This window comes from Kogia breviceps, chromosome 2 (assembly GCF_026419965.1).
Source record: "Kogia breviceps isolate mKogBre1 chromosome 2, mKogBre1 haplotype 1, whole genome shotgun sequence".
Lineage (NCBI taxonomy): Eukaryota > Metazoa > Chordata > Mammalia > Artiodactyla > Physeteridae > Kogia > Kogia breviceps.
In genome coordinates, this window is record NC_081311.1 from 197,543,499 (window position 1) to 197,562,655 (window position 19,157).

Sequence of the window (19,157 nt, forward strand, 5' to 3'; positions counted from 1 at the left end):
CCTCATGTCCCCCAATATACAACCCCTCCTTGGTGGTGACTGCAGAAATAATTGGAAATGCTGATCTCCTAGGCCTCCCAAGCAAAAGAATTTCTTTGAATTGCCTCCATTTATCATCTGAAAATATACAGAAGGCTCAATTTGCATAAGTTTGCTGCCAACAATTGTATCTCCCTTGTGGGTGCAGCCTGAAGTCCCCAAACTTTAGAGAAAGAAGGACCCAAGAATCAGGATAGAGAGCAGACCTTAATACCACCCCTCCCCATGTGCTTTCATTTAGGGACCAACCTGCTTGAGCGTATGCAACCAGGCAGGAAAATGAGGGAATGGGGAGTGCAGTTCTTTGAGACACAGTGGGAAAAACCCAGAAAACTTTAGAATGCTGTCCACACACCTCCCTAGGGGACATTTCTGGGTTTTGTAGGAAATGAAAATATTTTGCACGGGCCGTGTTGCCTCTTGTGTTTATTGAAAGAGTGTTTTGTTTCTGAACGATGAGCAGAGCATTAAAGAAAGGCTGCTCATATCTCGCTATGTAGTATTTATTCTGCACGATGACACCCCTGGGAGGGGAGGTTATTCTCGTAGCTCCTTCACACCCATGTACTGAGGTGAACCGTACTGAGGTGATTTCCACCTGCAGGGGACATTGCCACTGACACCAGCAGAGGGGCTCCAAGGCTGCTTCTGAAGGCTCCCTTGGGTGTCCCTTGCCTGCTCTGACCAGGCCACAGCAGAGCAGCCATTGAGGACAGTCACAGACCCCGTAGCAGGGCAGAGGCGAAGGCTCAGTGAGTGGACTCCTTCAAGCCGGCTGCCCCTCAGCTCTCCTCCTGAGCATGTGAGGCTACCTCATCTCTTGGTTGTTATAATTTTCCCTCTGTCCTCAAGTTTCTCCCAGACCCACTTAAACTGCAGACAAAACGAAACAAGAAAACCCCAGAAGACTTAAGAGATGAGAGACTTCTTAAAGTCCAACTTCATTCTTACCCCGAAACCCTTCAAATTCAGTTCGTTCAGTATATCGTAAGTTATTTGGAAACTTATACTTTAAAAATGTAAAGAAATGGATAATTTATTGTGGAAGCAAATTTCACATCGGCATTTTAATAATCTAACACGGTTATTTAATATCTGTAAACAGAAGTCAAAAAGTGTTATATATTAATACATTAAGGAGAGAATGGCAGGAAACAGTTTTATTTAAGACTTTGAAATTTCCAAAATATTTGTGTGGAAAGCTCCTTGGGTATGTGGAGCGCTCGGCGATCTAGAGTGCCGCCTATGTGTCACGTGGATAATGGCATGGGCTGTAGGGCCTGTTTCGGCTCTGCCGTTCCAAGGGGACGGAAACGGGCTCCCCTTCTGCGGAATTAGAAGGGCCGGGGAGTCTACCTTTTTCAGGTCTACAACTGCACAAGAAAAAGCCCCAATTTCTTTTCATTTTAAACGTCTAGGCTACAAGAGAAGAAGGCTTTGTCACAATGAGGGGGTAAAAATCAGACTTGCATGATTGCGCAAGGCCTTAGGATATACGATCGGATTTTGGACGCGATCATAGGAAACCCACATTGTCTCTCTTTAAAATCCATGTAAAGTTCTCCTAGTTCTTTGATTCCTCCTGAGCAGGGCCTAGAAGCGGAAAAGGATAAGAAACCCTCTGACACCTGGGCCTGAGGGGCCTGGGTGCACCGCTGAGTTCACCCCAGCCTCAGTTTTTCCATCCGCGCAATGGGCGGGAATGCCGGCTCTGTCTCACCAGCGGCCTGACTGCATCCCTAAAACGCAGATAATTAACAGACTGCTTATGTCACGGGTGGTCTGAACTAGATCGCGTAGCACGCGGTGGCAGGGCGCCTGGCCAGGAGCGAAGGCTCGGGAGGGTCTCTAAATTGCAAGCAAGCCCGCCAGCCCTGGAGCGCTGCAGGTGCTGGGTGGTCGCGGGGCAGCCAGGGCGGCGAGCCTGTGCGCTCAAGAGCGAGGGGATTAATCTAAGGCAGCCTCTGATCTCAAGACTCTTGAGCACTGGAAACAAAGCACAGGCCACCAACGGATCAGGATGCGGTACAGTATTTAACGACACACGAGGCCTCCCCCGGGAGGAGAGAGGCCCCGAAGCGCCACCCCTGCGTCGGCACAGCTTCGTCCTCTTTGCACAAACGGAGGCCCAGGCCCCGGAGCGGCCCTCTGCAGTCGGCCCTCAGCGCCAAGTTTAGCATTAGAAGGGCGCTAGGCACTGCCAGCCCAGGGAGATGACTTCTCTGTCATTTCAGATTATTTCCCTTTAAATAAAATATCTGTAAACTGTGTTCCTGTGCTAAACGAACAAAGCTCAAATACATTCCTCTTTGGGGAGGGGGTGGGCAACCTGAACACTTCGGCGTCTTGCTTCCCCCCAGACTCCCTCTCCCCGGGGCCCCCGTCCCGATCGCGCCGCTGGAGTCTCAAACCCCGTGGGGACGCTGCGGGTGGACGAAGCTTGCAGGCGGGACGCGAGCTGCCAGCCAAGGACCAAGGGCGGACCCGGCCTCTCCGCTCGGCAGCACTCGGCTATCGCTGCAGGACCCTGGCTCGACGGCGCCCCCTGCGGGCCTCTGTCGGGATCGGCCCCGCGGAGCCGGGGAGCCGCGGAGCCGGGAGGGAGGGTCGCCGCCGCGTCAAGGTCCCAGTCGGGCCTATTCTCTCGCACTCCCAGACTTCCGTTCTCTGAGCAGCCGGGCCTGATCTCGTTTCAGGTGTGGGGGGGCCATTTCTACCGCACCCCCGGCTTGCTTTTTTTATGGAAGGGGGCAAACATGTCCAGTTTTAATGTGGCCCAATTATCTCGTTGGCACGACTTAAAATGTCTCTCTTTAATTCACTTCAGTCTAGTAAATATGCTTCGGCAGGTAGCTAATTTCTTAGGGATGCCTTCGCCTCGTCGTTTGCATATAACGCGCGTCGGAAGTCGGCCCCATCTCCCCGTGCACGGGTCGCGGGCCGCTGGGCCGCCTCCTCGGGGGCGGGGGATGCCTGAGTTTGGCCCGGGAAGTCGCAGGCAGCGGTCAGCGACAGGGCCTGGAGCCGGCGGGGCGGGGAAGGGGACAGGCCCCCGCCCCTGGTCCGCCGCCGCCCCGCCCCGAGCCCCCTCCGCTCTCACCTCCGGGAGGGGGCGCCCCTTGGTTGTCACGTGGGCGCGGGGGTCGGGGGCGCGTTTATCCCCAAGTGCGTTTATTCAACCGCGTCTGGAGATAGATGAACGTGGATGCAGGGGCGGATATCGCGGCGCTCGGTTGAGCAATCTTCTGGCTTTAAATTCCGAGTAAAAGTCTCAAATATTCCCGGGTCAGAGGGGCACTGTCTCATTAAAACCACTCTCGTCCCGAAACTGCAATGCAGACATTAAAGTGCAGTATTTTTCAATTAGAGCTGACGAATTCAATCAAAATTCCATAGATTAGGATGAAATGAGGCGTGGGTCATTTACAGGGGAATTTAATTGCCGAGCCATTAGACAAATAGTATATTTGCCATTCCCGCGTTATCCATCATTTTCGACATCAATACCGGGGCCGCATCTCCCCGTCCCGCAGCCGCCCGGCGTCGGCTGTAAACACTCCCTTCCCTGTATCTTCTGATTATATCTGATTTCATTTAGGGCCATGGGGGATTATAAATGTTCACGCAATCAAGTTCATTAGGACTTCAAATCGCATTTCTGATTGGGATCGCTCTGCCGCTGTCCTCGGTGCGCCTTTCAAACCCCAGGACGAGGCTTTCAGAAACATCTTTTTGAATTTAAAGCTTCACATCCTTTTGTCTTCCGACGCCCCCTCCCGCCTCCCCCCGGGCGGCCTTGCGCTCCTCTGGCCTCCTTTGCGGGGGAGCAGCCCTGAGCCCCGCCGCCCTGGGAGCGGGGCTGGACCCTCACGCCCCCAGGCTCGCCCGGAGGGGGGGGGTACGGCGGGCTGGCCTAGCAGGTCTCCCCCCCACATTAGATCCCCCTCCCGGCCCACCCGGAGAACCTCCCCCCGTGCGGTCGCGGGGCACTCAGGATCCGGAGACCTGGGCCGGGCGCTGGAGGACCCGCCCCGCGTGTTAGCGGATCGCGGGTGGGTGTGGACCCCAATCCCTTACCCACGGCCCCGCGCCGCAGGTGGTAAGTGGAGCTCCGGGCGTATTTGAGTCACGCGGCCGTAGGCCTGTGGGCAGCTACTGGGCCAGACCCTGGGAGCCTGAGGACTCACACCCGGAACCCCTCTCAGGCTGGGCCCTTTCACTCCAGAGACCCGGGTTGGGGGCCGCTAGTAGCCTGCGGAGCAATTCTCCCTTCTTATTAGTAAACCCAGGAGACAAAGGAACAGACTCTTCCGGGGAGAGCTCTCGCCAAGAAAGGCTCAAGATATCCCTTCCAGCGCAGTTGAAAAATCATAGCGTAATATTAACTGCTTCTCATAAAAATATACTTTCACAGAGATACAGTTACGAGAAGAAAACCCTCATTTTACCCCCGTACTTTGCGCTCCTCGCTGTTAGCTGCCTCAGTCATTTAATTGGAATGAAACGTGAGAAATGTGTCATTTTTGAAGAATTTATGCATCACTTCCTAGAAATCTCATTGTGTTAACTAGGAGCCCACTGCGTTCTGTTTAGAACCCATGATCACATTTTTATGTGTCTGTACCAGGAGTTAATGTGACCTCCTGTTTTTAGCAGATTAAAAAAATGTTCTTTCCCCATAACATCTGCATCAAACTCCGGCTTGCACAAAGTACTAGAAAATCCTGTTTCCCCAATGTTTTCCCAACTTACCAACTTTTTTCAGAGCAGGGAAAAGATATGTGAATGGGAAAAGTGCCTACCAAATGAATAATTACACACCGAATTAAAACCCTGCATTAAACATAGTCGACAGCAAACACTGCATTCTCAATCATGTTTATTGCTTACAAATTGCATTACAAAGAAATCTACTCTTTTTATTGGAGTGATTAAGCAGAGTGTTAGGACTGCAGAAATACCATCCGGAAGATTAGATGAGGGCTGAAAACCCAGCTAGTTACATTGCAGTGGTGAAGGTATCATTTTGTTACAGAACACGCTGAACACATAAATGAGGATTGGGCTGTCACTGTGGCATCGTAAAAAAGTCAACTTAAAATATATTTATTTATAAACACATTGCCTATAAAACGCGCATACTTAATACAAAGGAAGTAGGCAAACCCATAATCAATATTTTAATTACGGATTTTTAAAATTATCGCAACATAATTCTATATGATATGTCACGATTCTATAGTTTTCCTATACTCTCCTCCTCTTTAGCATGTGAGCTAAAATCTTGTCTTCTGATTCTGGGGAGAGCCGGTCGGTGGGCCGGGTAAGACCGTTTGCTTATGGCGCCACCTGCAGGACTCCAGGAAAATAAGTTTCAACGCTGGAATCCTCCCGCTGGGCTCTAGGAATTGACCTCACTCAGGATTATTTTTTAGCAATTTAATGAGATCAATTTTTGTTTTAAATCAGAACGATACTGACCATTTCAAGACAAACCCTGGAGTTTGAAAAGCCGACTGAAAGCCAAAAAAAAAGACGCGACCTTGATCTTAGTTGAAACTTTGGGACTCCTGAATATCCCAAGTGCACATAGAGAATTTGACTAAGGAATAATTTATTCTTGAAACAATGGAATAAAAGATGCAATATCCCTGGCTTATCACTTGGTCCTTGGGCAGCCCTTAAAAGATGAAAAGCACTTGGCAAGCTAATAATATCCGCAATTGCAGTGATTAAGCTCTCTCTCAGATGTCCGCGTCAGGACCCGTCACTGGAGCAGACCCGCTCATTCTCCAAGCCTGTATTTTATACCGTTTTTGTAGAGGGTTAAGTGTTCTTTGCAAAAGTTCAACCGCCTGCCCCATCAACATGAAAACGTAAGGGTTATTTCGGAGACTGAAACTGTGGTGATTATATACAGTTAACTGGGATTAGCAAATGCTTCCTAAAGAGTCAGTGGTTTTGATTTTCTTTGAAACATGCGGAGTGGATGATTGTCATGTAACTTAAAATTAAATGGATTTTAAGTACACTAATAAGAGAAGCCCAATGCCGCCTTCGGAATTTTAAACATGACACATCACACCGAGCCACGTCCATGTCCTGCCTGCCTGTGGGCTGTGGGTTGTGTCTGGCCATCTAGCTGTGCTGTGGACATCTCATCCTGTCCAGGGTATGGTCGGGATGGAAAGGGGTGAAACTTCTCAGGACCAGTGTTGGCAGAGAGCCTCCTGTGTGTATTCTTGGTCAGATGACAGTTGTATAGTCAAAGACACTCAAAGTTTGAGGGCAAATATTCCTCTGCTATCTTTTTGCTTTTTAGTAGAAACATCATCTACTCTATTACCTTCTTTTTTTTTTTTTTTTTGCGGTACGCGGGCCTCTCACGGCCGTGGCCTCTCCCGTTGCGGAGCACAGGCTCCGGACGCGCAGGCTCAGCGGCCATGGCTCACGGGCCCAGCCGCTCCGCGGCACGTGGGATCTTCCCGGACCGGGGCACGAACCCGTATCCCCTGCATCGGCAGGCGGACTCTCAACCGCTGCGCCACCAGGGAAGCCCACTATTACCTTCTGAATTTTGAACCATGTGAATGCATCATTAAACACTAAATTTAAAATTTAAAAAGTTTAGCTCTTATGGAATTGAGTTTATGTAATATACTCAGAGAGAAAAATAATGATGTTTAATATGAACGGTTTAAGAATGGAAAACACTTTTACCCTTTAATAAAAGAAACACCAGGGTATGTTTTGTTCACTGGAAAAGAAGACAGACAAGATAATTCTAGCTGCAAAGCAGAATGTGGTTTTGTTTGTTTTTTTGTTTTTTTGTGTTTTTTTTGTGGTACACGGGCCTCTCACTGTTGTGGCCTCTCCCTTTGCGGAGCGCAGGCTCCGGATGCACAGGCTCAGTGGCCATGGCTCACGGGCCCAGCCGCTCCACAACATGTGGGATCTTCCCAGACCGGGGCACGAACCCGTGTCCCCTGCATCGGCAGGCGGATTCTCAACCACTGCGCCACCAGGGAAGCCCCAGAATGTGGTTTTGGATGTTTTTGTCAGCTAACTTACTTCTCTCCCTCCTTCCTACCTTTTCTCCCTCCTTCCTCTCCTCCTCCTCTTTCTTGTCTATGTGGAATTATGCAAGTCCCCTTCATTTTAGAACTTCCTACCACATGGCCCATAGGGCAGAGCTAGACAGTCATCAGTACTACAAATTTTTTCAGTTATTTTATTTTTTGCTTAACAAAGCAAATTGCTAGCAGTAATTAAATTCTGAAAAACTAGGAATGAATTCCATCCCATGTGATGGTTAAGATAACCCCCAAACCACCACACTTGCCATTTTTGTCCCATGCACTCATGACCATACATCAGGAATCGTTTTCAGCACATCTGGAGCCACTAGAACCCGGGTGATTCAGAACTAATTTCTAGAGCCAGTTTATTTCCTATTTTTCTGTGCAGCAGTCACGTACCTGAATTGGGGGCAGGGGAAAGGACTTCCTGACATCTTTAGAGGCCTTGTTCTTTGCTCTGTTTCTGTTGCCATGGGTCAGTGATGACCAAGAGCGCTACTAGACTGGAGGTACTGGACCCACCGCGTATGGTATTGGCCGGCGGGGGAGGGCGGAGTGGGTGCTCTTCGGGGGATGTCACGTGACTGCCTGATGAGTGTGTTGGTGAGAGAAGCTGCAAAGTGCCCACAATGCCACTTGCCTTGGGAACAGGGGCCCTCATTCGATGCAGAGGTGAATCCAGAGAGCAAGTGGAGAAAGTGGCCCTTTCTCTCTACACCTCCCCTGATGTGCCCAAGTCTCTCCAACAGCCTTGCTAACAAGTTGGCCTTCTTGGCTTGGCTGTGAGCTCCGCTAGGCGCCTGTCTTGTTGGTGGTGGGTCCTGAGCCCTAAGCGCTGGGCTCCACGTCCAGCAGGCTCAGGCAGGGTTGGTTAAAGGGATGAACAAATGACTGAAAGGATGAGTGAATGGTTTATCCCCAAGGAACTTCACGGATTAGCTCTCCCTGGGAGCATCTGATTTTTAAAAGAAAATTCTTGGGGGTGTGTGTGTGTGAAATAATGAATAAGAATTCCACAGCGGTGGAATTTCGGCAGCTATGGGGAGATGTCTGGGGCTCACTCTGGGAATCATGTGGTTGTTTTTAAGCTGTAATTCGGGGAAAAACATGTTTTTGAAAATGTAATAATTGGTCATTATTCATCAGATTTTTAGAAATTTAAAGTCAATGTGTTTTAAAAGAGTTCTACTTTGTTCTGGGACTCCAAAACATATTTAAAATTCAGTGCATTCAGAAATGCAACCTGTTTTCTAAGGAGGAGGGGGTTGGAGAGGGGAGGCTGAAGAACAGGCTGTGTCGGGCAGCAGGCTCACTCAGATTCTCATTTGCCAAATCCCGTGAGGACAGGGCTCCTTAGTAGCTGCTGGGGCTGTATTTCTTACCGTTTCCGCCTTTCTCATTTTTCTCATAAATAACGTTGCTTTGCTTTTCCATTTTTGCAGTCTTTATCCCCATATTAGGCTATTTTCTTCCCCTAATAATCAAACAATCATAATAAGAGAAGGAACCATTTATTGCTTTCCTTCTCTGGGCCGCCTCTGGGCCTAGGGCTTTGCACTCTGCTCTCAGGAGGACCAACCAGGGGCGGGGGTGTCACCCAAGCTCCTCAGCAACGTTAAAGTTGGCCGACCCACCCCCAGACGCCAGTGTCAGAATCTGCATTTCAACAAGACCCCCTCAGACTGGAGAAGCCTGCTGCCCTCACGAATCATCTGAGTCCCAGCCCAGCGAGAGAGGTACGCGCGCTTTCACTTCCCAGCTGAGCAAACTGCAGCCGACAGGTTAGATAACTGTTAACTGTTCTCCTTGCTCAGTGGAGCAGCCTGGATCTGCAGCCCCACCTCTGGGGTGTCACCATGGGCTCCTACCCGCCCTCTGGCGCGCTGCATCCCTTTCCAGGACGAGGTTAACTTCCTAGAGTCTCACTGGGATCGCATCTGCTCACCTGCTCTGTGGCTCCTCATAGCCCGTGCCATGAAGCTCAGAATCCTTGATCTGGAAGCCAAGACCCTCCCGACTGGCCTCCTTCCAGTGGCCAAAGCATAGGGACCCTCCCCTCCAGGCGGACGAATCACTGTTCCTCCGTGGTGCGTGCACTTTCCTGCACCCCTGCCTTTGTTCAAGTTTTCCTTTGGATCCAGGGGCAGCTCCTGAATGCCTAGTGGAGAGCCATCTGCCTGGGGCGAGAGGGTGTGTAGGATCTTGAACCTTGTTTACATAGCTTGGGTGAGATGTCGGTTGCAAAGGGCAGGATGGGGGTGGGTCAGCTGAAGGGGGGTGCTGTTCTATTCCTCCCTTGGCCTGACCGCTGTGTTGAAATCTGACCATCCACCAAGGCTCAGCCAGTCGACTCCTTTCGTGACACTCACTCTCGTTCTTCTCACCTCCACACCTTCACTCACAGACACAATATCCCACCTTAGACTGCAGTTATCTACTGGGGTGTGGAACCCCTCTTCCACAATGCAAACAGTGGGATGGCATGCGCCCTCCTGAGGTTCGTCCCAGCTGCACCTTGCACTGGCTCAAACTGGAGAAAGTGGAGCCACTGCTTATCTCCAGAGGATGAAAATAAAGAGTCCTTGTTTTTTTTTTTTTGTTTTTTTTTTTTTTTTTTTTTTTAAGCGGTACGCGGGCTTCTCACTGTTGTGGCCTCTCCCGTTGCGGAGCACAGGCTCCGGACGCGTAGGCTCAGCGGCCACGGCTCACGGGCCCAGCCGCTCCGCGGCACGTGGGATCCTCCCGGACCGGGGCACGAACCCGTGTCCCCTGCATCGGCAGGCGGACTCTCAACCACTGCGCCACCAGGGAAGCCCAAGAGTCCTTGTTTTATTTTTTTTAAAAATTAATTTATTAATTTATTTATTTGTGGCTGTGTTGGGTCTTCGTTTCTGTGCGAGGGCTTTCTGTAGTTGCGGCAAGCGGGGGCCAGTCTTCATCGCGGTGCGCGGGCCTCTCACTATCGAGGCCTCTCTTGTTGCGGAGCACAGGCTCCAGATGCGCAGGCTCAGTAGTTGTGGCTCACGGGCTTGGTTGCTCCGCGGCATGTGGGATCTTCCCGGACCGGGGCACGAACCCGCGTCCCCTGCATCGGCAGGCGGACTCTCGACCACTGCGCCACCAGGGAAGCCCCGAGTCCTTGTTTAAAAAGTTGGTTTTTGATAGAAAATGTGAGGTCTAGTAAGGCCAGCAGATTGGGAGACAGTTATCAATGAAGAGATAGTGTATTAGCCACCATTCCCAAGAGAAGGGTCCCACCAGGCAGGGAAGCACCAGGGTTGATCAGGAAGTGGGGGGAGGGGACATGGGCAAGAGCCTTTATTGTGGTTTCCATGGAAAGGATAGGCGAGGCAGGATACACAGGCGTAGGACCGGCTAGTCTGAACGACTGCAGTGGGCTCCAGGGCAGAGGGGCTGGCCTTGGTTGTCTGGCACTGGCTCTGGAGGGGTAGCGGCTGGAGCTCCAGGGAGGTGGTAGGGAGTGAACGCTGGGTGGGTCGAGTTGTATTTGAAAAGGATGCCTGGGGGCACATTGTTTACAATCTCTAGGACTTGGCTATAACCCTGGGAGGGGCAGTCCCTCCAGGGTCCGAAAGGCCCCAGATGTTGAAGCACCAGAATACAGAAAATAAAAGACACAGTTAATACAGCCCTAGACCTTTAAGAACGCTCTCCTATTCCGGATGCTCGGGCTGAGCTGACGGCAACCTCCGTGAACCTGTGCCTGTCCCTGGCATCTGGCTTCCTGGACTGTTTTCCCGCAGCTGGGTGCGCTGGCGTTTGGTACGGCTGTCGCACGGGAGACTCACCTCGGATCAGAGTGTCTGGCTCACCACCCCTCTGACGTCCTCCTCGGGGCTCTGGGCTGTGACGCGGGGGGGAGCAGCAGTGGCTCCCGGGCAGGGGCTCTCGTCACGGAGGCAAGTGTCCTCTCTCAGTGTGTACGTCGGTCATGTTTGCGGGACAGAGTCTTTCCAAGGGGCTGAGCACCGGGAGGGGCGGGCTGTTGCCCTTGAGGCAGAGGGTCTGAAGGCTGGGGGGGCGGGGGCAGCTCCAATGCTGCTAACGCACTGTGGGCAGGAGACAGACCTTGGAAAAATATGTATGCCTTTTAGCCCAACCTCTGTTGAAAGGTACTTTCTGATACAAGTACCATGATAGCCACAGTTTCAGTCCTCACAAGCAATGCTGAGAGGCAGAAGGGCCTTTATTGCCAAGTCCATGTCCAGGTGAACCTGAAGCTGGGTGGGGTCTGTGCACAGGGTGGGTGCCAAGTCCCATCCAGGGCCCCTCCTAACCCTGGAGCCTCCACAGAAGAGCACGGGTGTCTTGGTCCAAATCTCTGGGTTTCAGTGCAAAACCCCCTCCGGCTCCAGAAGAAGGTAATTTTGCAGGGACTTTGGCAAGGGCAACCGGGGCACGAGGCAAAAGCACTTTCTGCCAAAGAGTTTCCGAATGGCACAGCGGCAGAGATGCTGCAGACGGCGTGGGGTGTAGGCCAAGGCAAAGAGGGACTCGTAGAAAGGCTGGTGCATCTGAAAGGAAGGCAGGGGAATGTCAGTCTGAGCACATGGAACCGACTCACGTCTCTCTCCCAGACAGAAGGGCCCTGACGGCACAGGTGATCCTTTCATGGCTACTGACGCTGGACAGCCCTCCTCGAGAGGGTCCGGATACTTTTCTAAAGTGCAGCTCCTGCCCAGTCAGAGGGAAGTCTGCTTTGGGTGATTTCAGATACTATGGGTAACCTCCTAGAATTCCCCTCTGCCTACCCCTTTGTACAGCACACTTTGTGGGTCAGTAATCTGCACAGGACTCGAGTCAATGAAACATGAGGGGACATTTTCTAGAGGCTTCTAGAAAAAAAAGCTCTCTCTTTCTTCATTGACAGCCACCTGTGGACTTTGTTGTGTGTGGATGCAGTGCCAGCAGCTGCCTCGGTCATATCTTAAGCTGTCAGAGAAAGAAACTGACACACAGGAGCCAGGACCTCCACGGCGCACCCTCCTCTGGACAGTGGTTACTGGAGCCCTGAGCTTCTTAAGCCAGTGTGGGTCGGCTTTCTGCTCCTTGCAGCCCACAGGACCCCAATCAGAACCACAGGCTGTGTGATCACTGAGCCTCCAGAAGAAACAGAGACACACTCAGATATGCCCCTAATTTGCCTTTCTCTTCCCTTCTCCAGACGTTTTCTACGTACCTGGGTATTAGCACAAAACTCCACACGTGGGTGAACAGAAACAGACAACAGTCTTGTACTAACGGGGGAAGAAGGGGCAGCTTCCTCACCCGAAACACTTCTTCAGGGATCACCTCCTTCCAGGACTCTGACACGCGGAGCTGAGGGTAGGAGTTGAAAAGAACCTCGAGGACAGCGGGGGCTGGCGCGCAGGTCTTCAGCACCTGGTTGGAAACGGTGGGAGGCAGAGTTTGGGTGGGCTGGGTTTGGGGTCCAGGTGGGAAAGGGTGGGGAGACAGGAGGGTGTGCTTGGTTCCCACTCCTGCCACTTCCTGGCTGTGTGACCTCACTGTCCTCCCAGAGAACAACAAACAGTACAATAGGGTCGTTGTAGGGCCCCAGGAGTCAGTGCACAGGTAAGCACAGGGCAGAGCTCTGTAAGCGGCTGTTTTATCATCACGAAAAGTCTGGGCCAAGCGACGTGCATTCAAGTTCCCAGGAGGAATACGCTGATGGCCGGGCAGGCTCCTTTGGCTCTGGAGAGCTGCTCAGAGAAAAGGAAATAAGCTCTGCCGGGAGGGAATTTGACCCAAGGACGGTGTTCCCAGTTTCTTACTTCGATTTTCTAATGTGCTGGGAAATCGGGGGAGAAGAATTGCTTTGCTGTTGCATTTCTTCTCCACTTGGCCTTTCTGTTTTATTTTCAGAGTCCCCACTGGCAAAGAATGTTTATTTTCTAATTTGCAAAGTCTACAGTTCAAGTCCATCAGCTTCAACATAAAGATGGAAACGGTACTTGCTTTTTAAAAAATAAACTTTGTTGTTGTTGTTATGAAGAAGGTTGAAAGTACACAAAGTAGACTGAATAGCAGGGTAAGCCCTCAGGTACCCATATCAGTTCGTGGCCAATCCTGCCCTATTCATACCTCCAGTCCCCCTCCCTAATGTTATTTTAAAGCAAATTCAGTGTATCATCATTTCATCCGTAAATATTTGTGTGTCTCTTAAAGGAAGTTTAGAAGAAATGCAAACACAGCATCACTGTAACAGCTGAGAAATTAACAATAGCTTCTTAGTATCATCTAATATATAGTCAATGTTTAAATTCACAAATTTCCCTTCAATGCCATTATATCAAAAACAGTCATTTGTTTGTCTGAATAAGAATTCAAATAAGACCAACACCTTTACATTGGTTGATATGATGTATTTTCAGGTCTCTCTTTTTTGTTTCATGTTGATATATTTGTTGAAGAAACTAGGGTATTTGTTCTGTAGAGTTTCTCACTGTTGGGATTTTGCTGATTGTATCCCTGTGGGATGCTGCTCTTTCTCTGCTTTCTGTAAATTAGCAGTTGGTTTCAGAAGCTTGATCAAATTCAGATTTGATTTTGGGGAGGGGCAGGGCAACTTCATTATTCTCTGTTTGTGAGGTTTAGGATTTACCAAGTGTTGTAGAATTGTTCTTTTTATTTTTTGGTTGAGAAAACTGAGGTTAAGCAATTTTTCTAAGGTCAGGCACCAAATATCTACAGTAGACAACAGTCAGAGCCGATGGAAAGCCTGGCCTCCATCATGCTCACCAGTGCTCCCTGAACACACCCAATATGGTTGCTCCCTTTACAGCTTACCTAGCTTCTTTCAGATCTAACACCCCTTTAAGACACAGGAAAGCAAAATTTAAAAATTTCACATTTCTTTGTTCAGAGATAACCACTGTCAACATTTTGTATATACTAAGGTTATATGCATTTAGACAAGAAATTAATATATATAACAAAAATGAGCTAGTGCTTTGCACATTATTTTGAAAATTGATTTATCAAAATAGATTGTGAACAATTCAAAAATTATAAATGAGCATTTAAACATCATTTTTAGTGGCCATAAAATATTGTATGAACATATCATAATGAATTCAATGAATTAACTACTGTAAGTTGCCTCGGCATTTTTTGATATTATAAAGAATGAACATCTGTGAACACAATTCTATCTCCTTCTGCCCCCAGCCATTGTTATTTAGATTGCTTCTACTGTATTGCTGGAAGGAGAACTTCGAGGTCGAAGGGTATGTATGTTTTAAGGCTTTTAAAACATACTGTCAAATTATAAGTAAGTTGTTACACTTTTTAAAGAACTGAGTATGAGAGTGCCTCTTTCTTCCTACCCAGACCATCTCATTAATTATTTAAATCTGATAGGTACAATATGGAATGTTTACTTTTGGCTGACCATTTGTCTTTCTTCTTTTGTGAATTGCTAAATTATGTCTTTTGCTTTTTCTACAGTGTGTTCACTTTTTCCATTGATTTATAAGCACACTTTATTTATTAAGGTTATTTTTCAGGTAGAGAATCATTTTTGCAAATAATGGTATTTTCTCCTCCTCAGTATTAATATTTCTTATTTTTCTTGTCCTATTATGTTGGCCAGAGTGTTAAAATTCAATGTTAAATAGCAACATTGATAGCAGGCATCATCATCTTAGTCCTAATTTTAATAGGATTGTCTCTAACATTTCACCATAATCTTGGGTATCAGTTTCACATAAATACTCTAAGTTAAGGAAATATCTTTCTATTCCTAGGTTACTACAAATTTTAGGATTTAATTAATTTATTTTTTGCCTTTTTCTAACTAAGCTGATACAAAAAGGTTTTCCAATATTAATGCATTTTTGCCTTCATAAAACAGACTCTATTTGGCTATTCTTCCAAATAGAATGGCAGATTCAATTTGCTAAGATTTTTGCAGCTCTCTTGATAACTAAATCTGGTTTACATTTTTAGCTTTTTGAGCTATTATTGTCAGGTTTTAATATCACTTTATGTTAACTTAGTAAAACCATCTGAGAAAACTATCTTTTTAATACTCTGGGAGATTCTGAAAAGTAGATAATTATTGGAAATAAGAAAGCATGACAGACCTTTCATCTGAAGCTTTTAAGTCTAGCCTTTAGTTGTAGGTGATAATTTAATATTTCAATTTCTTTCATGGTTACTGGCATATTTTGTTTTGATTTCTTCTTGGCTTAATTTTGTTCACCTATATTTTCCTGGAAAAAGAAAAGAAATTTAGCATTGCATATGTATCCGTCAGGGTTCTAACAGAAAATAGATGGCATACGCGATATAGGATTATTCCAGGAGGGTTTATTGATACAGGGCTTATTTAGCCAGGGGAACCACAGGGAACAGTGCACTGACATAGAGCTGGCAGCAGAGCTATTTCCACTCCTGGGTCTGCAGGGTGAGAGTGGGGTGGGTGATCCTTGGCTGGGGACACACAACCAGCCTGAAGCTGAGAGGGTTCCAAGTGGATACATCCTCTGACCTCACTCTCCTTCCTCTCCCACTTCTGGGACACTGCACTGGTGAAACCCAGGAAGCAAGGGCCAGGAGCCTTGCAGATGTGTCCATGCAGGTGGAGAACAAATTTGGACGGGGGCGTATCTCCACTGTATATAGAAATAAGCACCCTGTCTCATTTGAGATTCACTATGATTGTATTTGCAATTTTTTTTCATGTTTAGTCTTGCTGGAATTTTGTCTATTTTATTTATTTTTCTCAGGAAACCAGTTGTCGGATTACATTGATCAGTTCTCTTTAAAAATATTCCAATCCATTACTTTTTGCCTTTATCATTATTAATCCCTTTCTCCATTTCTCTTTCCAGCTCCTTGGACTGACTGCTCAGTTAACTTGACAATATGTTTTCCCTTGAATCACAATCAAGCAATTTTTAAAGTGCTATGGATCTTCCTTTGAACAGAGGTGTGGTCAGAGCCATAAGTTTTGAGGCACAATGTTGTCACTGTCTTTCTTTCTTATTCAGTCTGTGATCAAATAACTATTGACACAGTATTCATTTGGGAGTGTGCGATGAAATTTTCAAAAAGTTAATTTAAAAAATTTTTTGTCCATACTGTACCTTGCAGCTTGCGGGATCTCAGTTTCCCAACCAAGGATTGAACTCGGGTCATGGCAGTGAAAGCCCAGAATCCTAACCACTAGGCCACCAAGGAACTCCCTAATTATTATATTAATTAATTTATTTTTATTTATTTATTTATTTATTTATTTATTTTGGTTGCATTGGGTCTTCGTTGCTGCGCACAGGCTTTTCTCTGTGGCAAGCGAGGGCTACTCTTCATTGCGGTGCAAGGGCTTCTCATTGTGGTGGCTTCTCTTGTTGCAGACATGGGCTCTAGGTGCATGGGCTCAGTAGTTGTGGCTCGTGAGCTCTAGAGCACAGGCTCAGTAGTTGTGGCACACGGGCTTAGGTGCTGCATGGCATGTGGGATCTTCCCAGACCAGGGCTTGAACCCGTGTCCCCTGCATTGGCAGGCAGATTCCCAACCACTGTGCCACCAGGGAAGCCCCCCTAAATTATTTTTAAAAATTAACTTTTGCTATTAATTTTCTGGGGTATTGTATTCCGGCTTTAAATAATGTCTGATTTTTTTTTTTTTTTTTTGCGGTATGCGGGCCTCTCACTGTTGTGGCCTCTCCCATTGCGGAGCACAGGCTCCGGACGCGCAGGCCTAGCGGCCATGGCTCACGGGCTTAGTTGCTCCGCGGCATGTGGGATCTTCCCGGACCAGGGCACGAACCCGTGTCTCCTGCATCGGCAGGCGGACTCTCAACCACTGCGCCACCAGGGAAGCCCAATAATGTCTGATTTTGAAGTACTAGAAGTTGTATTCTGTTTGATGGTTCAAAGTTCAACAGGTATATGTCACATTTATGATTTGAAGCTTCTAAAATTTTTTTCCCTACTTTATCTATGGGACAGACTGAGATATGAATTAAAAATCATCTAGAATTATTATTTTTCAGTACTTTCTCCATTTTAACATAATCTTTTTTGGGCATGTAAGGTTCTTAACGGTTATCTCTTCACTATGGACTGTATCCTTTATCAATGTCGAGTGAATCTTTTCTTCTCATTTTGTGTATTTCCCTGGGATTCTTCTCCATTGCATATTGATATCAATACATCATTTTATTTTCAGTTTGTTTTTGCTAGAATTACCTCTGCCCACTCTTTAATTCTAACCTTTTGTTTCACGTTGTTTTAAAGTGTTTGAGATTCTCTACTGGTAATAGGGTAACTTAAGAAATTTGTATTTATTGTTATAGATAATCTATCTGGTTTTACTTCTATCATTTTATTCTTTATGATTTTTTATGCTTCTTGTTCCCTTTGTTGTCTGATTTCTGTTACACAGGTCTGTATTTTCTTTGTATTTATCTTTTATATATTAAAAACAATTTTTTTTTTGGCTGCATCGGGTCTTTGTTGCCTTGCGTGGGCTTCTCATTGTGCTGGCTTCTCTTGTTGCAGAGCACAGGCTCTAGGCGCTCGGGCTTCAGTAGTTGTGGCTCGTGAGCTCTAGAGCACAGGCTCAGTAGTTGTGGTGCACGGACTTAGTTGTTCCACAGCATGTGGGATCTTCCCAGACCAGGGATCGAACCCATGTCCCCTGCACTGGCAGGCGGATTCTGAACCACTGTGCCACCAGGAAAGTCCCTATCTTTTATATTTTGGAAGTCTATATCTTATTTAAAATTTTACTAGTGGTTACCTTCAGAATAAAAAAATATTAACCTATATTTCTCTAAACATCAAAATAGTATCTTTTGTGCTCTAGATGTACCATTATCCCTTCTCTCACCTCTCTTAACCAATTCTTCTCCTTCCCCAGTAACATCTGAAGTTTGTGTTCCAGATTATAATTAGTACAAGATCTTATTTTATGCTATATATCTCCTTTGGAAATAATTTTTGGTAGTTGCATTTAGTTTTACCACCTGCCTTACAATTATTTAAGTTGTCTCTCTTTTTTTTTTGCGGTACACGGGCCTCTCACTGCTGTGGCCTCTCCCGCTGCGGGGCACAGGCTCCGGACACGCAGACTCAGCGGCCATGGCCCATGGGCCCAGTCGCTCTGTGGCACGTGGGATCCTCCTGGACCGGGGCATGAACCCACGTCCCCTGCCTCGGCAGGTGGACTCTCAACCACTGCGCCACCAGGGAAGCCCTAAGTTGTCTCTATTTTGACTAGATTGCTTAAGTCATTCATTCCACAGATATTTAATCAATTTCCTACTAGAAGTTAAAGATTGTGTTATGTTTGTGTGATAACAAAGGCAAGCCTTGGCTTCACAGAATTTTACGGTTCCAAATGATACAGTCTCAAATAATAGTAGAAGTAGTAGTAGTAGTAGTAATAAAAATAAATGTATAGGTGCCATAGTACTATGGTGAGAGCATCACCGGATGCTAGAAATGACACCTAACTCAGACCTAGATATGCAATGGGGTGGTGAGTTGGTCAAGGAAAGATTTCTGGAGGAAGTGACATTCAAGCTAAGACATGGAGTAGGAGTTACAAAAGGTGTGGAGAGTTCTGAGGACCAAAATGTTCTAGGTGGAGAAAACATTTACCAAACTTGGGAGGTGAAAAGGAGCAAAAAATATTGGCTGTGGCATGGAGTTTGACACGGGGAGTCGTGAGAACTGGGACTGGAGGGGAAAGCAGGGTCAGATCTAGAAGAGCATTGTCTGCCATGATAGGGAGGATAGACTTATCTTGAGGGCACCCAAGAGCCCTTGAAGGACGATGAGTGGAGGAGTGACGGGGTCAGGTTTTAATTTTAGAAATGTCACCATGGCTACAGTGTTGAGAAGAGTTTCATGGGGCCATACTGGAGGCAGACAGCCCAGTTACGAGGATATTTTTGCCATCTAGCGGAGAGGTGGTGGTGGCCTCAACTCAGCTGGTGGCAGCCAGGATGGAAAGAGAAGAAAGATTTTGAGAGATATTTAAGAGGTCGACCTGAGACGATCTGCA

General features: G+C 47.5%; 1 protein-coding gene across 1 annotated transcript in view; it reads right to left on the minus strand.

The window, feature by feature from the left end:
• Positions 1-9,967: 9,967 nt before the first annotated feature.
• Positions 9,968-19,157, minus strand: part of ASB18 (ankyrin repeat and SOCS box containing 18) — a 65,139-nt gene continuing 55,949 nt past the window's right edge. Inside the window, 2 exon segments of the mRNA XM_059055301.2 lie at positions 9,968-11,653; positions 12,408-12,521. Of these exon segments, the coding sequence (XP_058911284.1) occupies positions 11,468-11,653; positions 12,408-12,521 (300 nt within the window). The 3' untranslated portion in view covers positions 9,968-11,467.